The sequence below is a fragment of the Oncorhynchus keta genome, chromosome 5 (assembly GCF_023373465.1).
Source record: "Oncorhynchus keta strain PuntledgeMale-10-30-2019 chromosome 5, Oket_V2, whole genome shotgun sequence".
NCBI lineage: Eukaryota > Metazoa > Chordata > Actinopteri > Salmoniformes > Salmonidae > Oncorhynchus > Oncorhynchus keta.
The window spans coordinates 10,697,502-10,705,757 of record NC_068425.1 but is presented as its reverse complement, the minus strand read 5'-3'; the positions used below and the strand labels follow the sequence as shown (position 1 = coordinate 10,705,757).

At 43.8% G+C, this 8,256-nt stretch overlaps 1 protein-coding gene across 1 annotated transcript; it reads right to left on the bottom strand.

Moving 5' to 3' along the window:
• Window positions 1-355: 355 nt before the first annotated feature.
• LOC118384505 (neurogenic differentiation factor 2-like) lies at window positions 356-5,305 on the bottom strand. Its single transcript, XM_035771098.2, has 2 exons — window positions 5,151-5,305; window positions 356-2,964 (listed from the first exon to the last, which is right to left on the bottom strand). Exon 2 carries the CDS (start codon window positions 2,955-2,957, stop codon window positions 1,878-1,880), a length of 1,080 nt encoding a protein of 359 aa, XP_035626991.1. The 5' UTR covers window positions 2,958-2,964; window positions 5,151-5,305; the 3' UTR covers window positions 356-1,877.
• Window positions 5,306-8,256: the final 2,951 nt, after the last annotated feature.

The following is an 8,256-nucleotide window of genomic DNA, read 5'->3' as shown; positions in this document are numbered from 1 at the left end:
AACCTGTTAGAGTCACATGTCAAGTGATGCTAGTTCTTGTAATCGGTCAACGCACTTACCGAAAGCATGAGCGATATGGGATGTTAAATAGTAAAACCCATTCTTTTCCAGGCCACACTGCGTCATCTTTTCATAGAGCCTTTCCAATGATAAGAATAATCACAGGAAGAATATAATACAGTCCTTACGTAGTTGATTATTATGCTGATAATTTAACCTGCTAGCCAGAATATACTTGTTTTACACTATGTAATGGATCAAATTCAACGAGAAAAGATCACGTTTACAGAACTTGGATATAGGTTTAAAATGAAATGTTTAAAATGAAATGATGTAGCCAAGTTCATGTATTATCATTTTATTTTACCACACATTGTTTAAATACAAAGTTTCAACTTTCACTTTCAATGAAAAATGCAACACATGTTGACGACTCTGGGGACCCTTAGTGGAAATATTTGCATTGATTAGTTATTATAGGCAAAATTATGCATTAAATAAAACTGTTTGTAAATAATAATAACAATAATAGTAATAATCATGTTATTTCAGTGCAATATATCGACCTTCTGATATAACTATTTCGAAATTGAGTGCTAAATCCTGGCCCTTACACTTTTAGAAATAGTCCTATTCAACAAGTCAATGTGCTCGATTGATTTAGAAAGTTACTTGACTTGCCATATTTGTTCCTGTGGCATGACATGAAATATTGTGTTTAGCATATATTAATGTCGCCCTGTCCCATTTTCCGTCCAGTCACTGACAGGATTGTAGATGTATAAAGGCCAGTAGATGTATAAAGGCAAAGGCTATTGGCTTACATTAAACCATTTTCGAATGCATTTTAATGCAATCTAAAATCTAGTGCAAACTTGCAAATCCATTAAAGGTAGCCTCATCTAATGAACGTAAACACCATCGAATCGTTTACATTAGAAGGACTTGACCAGCCGGAACCGGTAGCATGAGCCCATATCTGCTTCTTTAGAATCGTTAATTTAAAATGTTGGCTTTAGCCTTATAGGCCTACTCTGCCAAGTAGTGTTTGCTTTTCCTTTGCTTTTCCTTATCCATTGGTGGTATTCTAGGGATCGACAATTGTATTCTCTGTGTCATTATGGTGACTTGAATCCATGTCCCTCAATAGCAAAAATAGACGTCAAGCAATTCCCCACCGTGTGTGTTATGGTAAGTCAGAATAGGGGCTGAGAAGCAATGAAAGTATATTGTTGAGAAGATTTAAATGAATGATTTAATGTACACTATTTTAGATGTAGCCTATAGTTGGTCCTTGTATACTCGTTTGGCGTAGGCTATTTCTTGCATAGATGTGAAATGTGTTTAATGTTCTGACATAGCTGTTGCCAATTGCCGACATTTAAAAAATATATATCTTCCTATCTCTGCGACATGCTTGCTTTTAAGTGCACTGCTTGCTTCTTAATTGAATCCTCTATTTTCATACTAGGCTATTATTTCCAAATTAGTTACAGCATCATCGGTTGTTACAATGTTATAAACGTGACTATGCGGTTGCATTTGAACTCTGTTCATCTAGCAATTTCAATAATAACCCACCCATACGTCAATCACCGTCAAATCTGTACACATTCCATTTCAAATGCAACATTTTCACAGCATCCCATCGTCACAGAATAGAAACAAAATAAATACAATTATATAAAAGGACATAGAAAAACAATAAATAAAACGCTGTTTCCGCAATGATCAGTGTCTGGTGTCATAGTCCTTTGAGACTAAGTATTAGGGTAGGGGCTGGGGGGTGACCGTGCACGCTCCTTGCCAAAGGTGGGAAACTAATTGATTGTTGATTGCAAGAAGACTCTCCCACGCATGGCAATATTACTGCCGTTTCAGTTGTGGAAAAACGCATTGAGTTCATCGTATACGGGGACGGGGGCCCTTTCGTGGTGCAGGTGCATGTCGTGGTAAGGCGATACGTTTTCAGAGTGGATGCTGCTCCGCACACCTGAAGAACCGTATATGTGGCCAGCAGTGGGGCGAGAGCCGGCCAGGCCGGAGTAATGCATAGAGTAATGATAGCCTTTCTCGGCTACCTCGGGGGACGTAGTGCCCTGGTGCTTCAGAGAAAAGTTGCCATTGATGCACACGGGAGGGGAGATGGGCCCCTCATACTCTGGGCTGTTGTATTCTGGAGATCCACTGCCACCGTACAGTGAATCGTAGGCTGAGCAGTACCCTTGTGTCCGTAAGGGATGCGAGCTGGAACCAGACTGATACTGAGGGCTGGAGAGACGGGAGCACTGGTAGGGGTAAGGATGCATGGAGAAGGAGTTGGAGCTGGGATAGCGTCCCCCCTCCGGACACTGCTCCGTTAGGAAGTTTCGGGAGTTGAGCTGCAGACAACCCGCAACCAGGTTGGTCGTGGGTTGGGACAATCCTTTACACAGCGTCTGCACGTAGGACACAATATCAGGCTTCTTCCCGGAGCGCAGGATCTCAGAGAGGGCCCAGATATAGTTCTTGGCCAAACGGAGAGTCTCGATTTTGGAGAGCTTTTGCGTTTTGGAGTAACAGGGCACGACTTTGCGCAGATTGTCGAGCGCAGAGTTCAGATCGTGCATGCGCGTCCTCTCCCGTGAGTTTGCCTTCTGACGACGCAACTTGGAGCGCTCGATACGGGCAGGTGTCATTTTACGCTTCTTAGGGCCCCGTTTTTTGGGCCCGTCCCCCTCTGCACCGTCCTCTCCTTCGTCCTCATCCGCCTCGTCGTCGTCCTCGTCTTCACCGCCGATCTCAGAATGTGCCCGGCTGCTTCTCAGGTCCGGGACATCCATGTCGTCATCGCCCACGCGGCAGTGATCTTCATCATCCTTGGTCTTCGAGTCCTCGCTCTCGCTGTCCTCTGCCCAGGCCGAATACTTATGCATGTCGGGAAGCAGCGACGGGTCACTGAACAGCCTAGTCAACATTGCGGCACTGAAAGAAATAAAGGACGTTGTGTGAGGACATTTCAAATCAGAAAAGGGCTAAAGGTAAAAATAAGAATGTAATGAAATGCATTCAATAACAATGGGATAATACTAAAATGTGGATTAATATCTCTTCATGATAAAGGCAGAGGACATGAATAGCCTAATACGACTGAAATTATACGTGCTGGGAGGAACTAAAACAGCATGCCATCGGAAACATTTCAGTGAACACCCGAGTCTATCGCCCAACCGGTCCCCTATTTAATTCCCTGCTGTCGTCCATGTGCTCCCCTTGCCCTCGCGCAGCGGGTCTCAACAGCAGAGGCCACATTACAGACCCGTGTGGCGCGCTGTGAAGCAACTTGCAACCCTACTTTCACCCCCGACGCCCACATACTTATGGCTACATTCCAGCACTATTCCACCGCACTACCCACCTCCACAAAAAGCATGGCAGGAGGATATGTACAGTGTCTCTACCTCGGTGTTGATCATCGTGTCAGAAGATAACAAAATATTGTGTGTGGATATCGGAGATGATTTGAATTAAATCATCGTATTTTTTTGTCAAATGTGACATTGAGATGACTTTTACCACACCTGCAGAGCCGCTGTTGTCTTATCACGCTCAACCTTATATCCTACCAGAGAGCCCTATAAGGATAACATGGGTTAATATTATCCACAAAGATCCATTTTGATTGCCAATAAATCATTCTAATAATAATAATATTAATAATAATGTACATTGTTATTATGACACTCAATAACGATTTAATGTGTAAATATCTTACCCAAACGCCAATTAGAATATCATCCAAATATTCTAATCCAAAAATGCGAAGTTGATTGAGCCAGGCCTTTTTGAAAATGGCATCAATTATCACCAATGATCAATTATTATTTGAATGTAAATAGCCAGTGTGAAGATATGATAGATGGACAGTTTAAACCATCTCAAACCAGTAACATAATTGTCACTGTAAATCTCTTGTATCTCTGGTAGGCTGGAGAACTGTGGTTGGGCTACGTGATGTTGTGTGGACCCAAAGTCAACCAGGAGGAATACGGTGCTAATTATCTAGAGGGTGTGCCAGAGGCAAAATCTCGTTTGGAAATTTCAGGCTCAGGAGATTTGCTCATTTAAAAAAAAAAAAAAAAAAAAAAAACGTTTAATTAACAGACCATGTAGACTACCTTACCAGAAAAATATTTCACACATAATTCAGTATGCACGACTGAGCGATTCTAAACCACTTTTAGTTGGAAAGGTTTGCAATTACAGATGGAAATTGCTTGTATCCTTTTAACAGTCGTTAAATATATATCAAAAATGCATTTCAGAAAACAGATTTGTATTTTCTTTAAGTTGCAACAAGAATCTCCTCTTGCATGGCCTGTGCTTGCGTGATTTAGGGGAGATATCGATGTATTTGGAATGTAAAAGGTTGTGCTGTTAGAATAATTATGGATGATAAAACTACACAAATAAATAATGTCCGTATTAGCCTACTGTACATTCACTTTCAATAACGCCCCACCCACCCTTTCCTTTTCTCCAAGATGAACACTCAGATAAAATCATCGATAAATCTTCTCTCAGCCATAAGATGCAGAAATAATTAGCTGACGGTGAAGAATAATTCTGCCTCTCCTCTCTCTACCTATGTATCTCTCTTTCTCTTCATCTCTCTGTTTCCATGAGTCCATGGAAACAGGTTTTATTTTGTATTTTTCACTAATCAAATGAATTCCTTATACTGTCTGACTATAGAAATGAATTAAATTCAGGAGGAAGATTGTTGCAATTTTTTCGATTGTCCGCAGAGATAGAAGGTAAACTAGAGCTTGTCTTTGTGTATTGCTGTTTTCTGAACAAAATAAGCATGGAATACTATATTGCACTCCTAGCCTATAATTAACACACAGAATGGAGGTCCGCGCTGTTAAAAGTTGAAGGACAAATGGAGCATAACATCGTGCCAAACGAAGAACCAGAGCAACACCATAATCCAAATGTTCAAAAATGGCATATCGCTGAGTGAACTCAAAACAGACGTTTACAGGAGGCACAAACATCCACCAAAAAACGGTCACGAATTAACCTTGCATTATTAATCTCTATTTATTAAATTAATTACTTTCCATATTGGGAAGGTCACTCGTCGATTTGTTTACACTCCAACTTACCTCAGCGGGAGCTCTTGAAGGGGTGGAAAGCGCGTGAGTTCAGACCATCTTCTGGGACCGCGAGCAAACGCTCCTATAGGTGCGGCAGGGTGCTTTCAGTGTGCTATCCGCGCGCGCGCTCTGAGACTGTGGCATCGCTACCAGGCAGGGTTACATACCAGCTATGATGCCAGGCCATATGGTTGGCACGTCACTGGCAAGAACCGTCACATGAGAGCCGGTGATTGACATGCGCCCGCATTCGGAGAGATTGTCTTCCCGAGGGAAGAGGGCCCCGCCATCTGTCACTGCGCTCGCGCTCACACAGCCAGAAAAAGAGAGAAACTGAGACGGAGGCAATACGAGTGAAAGAGAGGAAACAGAAAAGTGGGCGAACAAAAATGTTTGTTGTAGACAACGGATATTATTAGTGTATTTGCCTTTATTTTTTATTTTTGTACATTTAACCTAAGGGTTAAGTTAAACGATAGCATGCATAAAACAACGGGGCTCAAGGAGAGGGGGTTGGGGTGCATTTGCAGACCTCGGAACAGAAGGCGATATTGTTCATCTATTTATTTACCTAATTGAATGGCACTATAGTGATCTATTCAGGGGGGAAAATAATCCAAACAAATAGCATTGCGCGAAGACTCTACTGGCAGAATGATAAATGACACACATCTTCAATAAAGACAGACAGACAAATATAGGCTATTGAGACCCTATTGATTTTTTTGTTATTTATAGGTGCTCGTGAGACGAGATCGGAGATTAGACGTGAGCAAGGGTAGGAGGGATGACGAGGTTGTTTGAGCGCTGGTGCTTTCAGAGTGAGACGCTGAGGGTGGCCTGGGGGGCGAGCGAGCTCCAGTCCTCCTGCACAGCAATAACGACGGGGCCCAGGTGTGCGAACCCACCAGGGACAGGATAAGGGCGGGGATCGGTGAGGGAGGGGGCCAGGGGTTGGTTGGAGCTGGCATCTGTGCGGTTGCCCAGAGTGGGAGGAGCGTTGGCAAACTAACCAAATCAATGGCGTTATAAATAAGAGAGGTGCAAGCCTGCGAATTCCTGCTTTTCTCTTCCCCACTTCTTGTGTCATTGGTATCTCTGAGTTATCTCTATTCCAAGTTCCAACTCCAATATCTCACCATTAGGCAGGCATTAGTGAATTTAATCTGGAAAACGAGCTCTGTGACCATCAGGTCCAAGTTGGCATGCATGTGTCTGTCCATTGGCACAGCAATGACACACCATTGAGAGGTGGGAAAAGGGACATTTTGAAGCAAGAAAATAGCACCATGGGTTCATGTCCTTGGACCAGGTTCTCCTCCAACTCCCCAGAGATCCCAGTTAGACACCCACCAGGGGAGGGTCACCTGTGGGGTCAGCAGTAGTGTGGCAACAGCTGTGGCTACAGAGGTCATGATTCTGCACGTTCGATAATGTGTCCCATCCAGTCCCTGACGGGCTGAGAGAGAGGATGGCATCCTGGCACCACTCCAAAGGTGGGGGATGGAAGGCATCACGTCATCACGCCCTGCTGCCAGCCAAATCGGTGCCCTACCTCAGCAGCACGAGTGAGGCAGGAATGGAGGGCGCTGGGCACGGGTTGCCTTACCCGTGCATTTCAACAAGTCCCAATCGTCCTTCAAATCACCTTGCCAAAAGAAATGGCAAATGTCAACAGCATCGTTTTAGCCAATGACAGGCTAAAGGAGACAACAAAATATGGCGGCTGTAAACTGGTATTAGAATACTGGGAAGAGTTTATGCAAAATAATGTGTTCGTGTGTATGGATTTTGTCAGATCAAATCAAATCGAATTTTATTGGTCACATACACATGGTTAGCAGATGTTATTGCGAGTGTAGTTAAATGCTTGTGCTTGTGGTTCCGACATTGCAGCAATATCTAAAATGTAATCTAACAATTCCACAACAACTACCTAATGCACACAAATCTAAGTAAAGGAATGGAATAAGAATATATACATATAAATATTTGGATGAGCAATGACAGAGTGGCATAGGCAAGATGCAATAGATGGTATAAAATACAGTATATACATATGAGATGAGTAATGCAAGATATGTAAATATTATTAAAGTGGCATTATTAAAGTGACTAGTGATCGATTTATTAAAGTGGCCAATGATTTCAAGTCTGTATGTAGGCAGCAGCCTCTCTGTGTTAGTGATGGCTGTTTAACAGTCTGATGGTCTTGAGATATTGGCTTTTTTTCAGTCTCTCTGTCCCAGTTTTGATGCACCTGTACTGACCTCGCCTTCTGGATGGTAGCGGGGTGAACAGGCAGTGGCTCGGGTGGTTGTCGTCCTTGATGGTCTTTTTGGCCTTCCTGTAACATTGGGTGCATAGGTGTCCTGGAGGGCAGGTAGTTTGTCCCCGGTGATGCTTTATGCAGACCACACCTCCCTCTGGAGAGAGCCTTGTGGTTGTGGGTGGTGCTGTTGCCGTATCAGGCAGTGATACAGCCCGACAGGATGCTCTTAATTGTGCATCTGTAAAAGTTTGTGAGGGTTTTAGGTGACAAGCCAAATTTCTTCAGCCTCTTGAGGTTGAAGACAGCGCCTTCTTCACCACACTGTCTGTGTAGGTGGACCATGTCAGTTTGTCCATGATGTGTACTCTGAGGAACTTAAAAGTTTCCACCTTCTCCACTGCTGTCTCATCGATGAGGATAGGGGGGTGCTCCCTCTGCTGTTTCCTGAAGTCCACGATCTTCTCCTTTTGCTTTGTTGATGTTGAGTGAGAGATTGTTTTCCTGACACCACCTCCTCCCTGTAGGCTGTCTCGTCGTTGTTGGTGATCAAGCCTATTACTGTTGTGTTGTCTACAAACTTGATGATTGAGTTTGAGGTGTTCATGGCCACGCAGCCATGGGTGAACAGGGGGTACAGGAGGGGGCTGAGCACACACCCTTGTGGGGCCACAGTGTTGTGGATCAGCGAAGTGGAGATGTTGTTTCCTACCTTCACCACCTGGGGGTGGCCCATTAGGAAGTCCAGGACCCAATTGCAGAGGGCGTGGTTGAGACCCAGGGCCTCAAGCTTAATGATGAGCTTGGAGGGTACTCTGGTGTTGAATGCTGAGCTATGAACAGCAT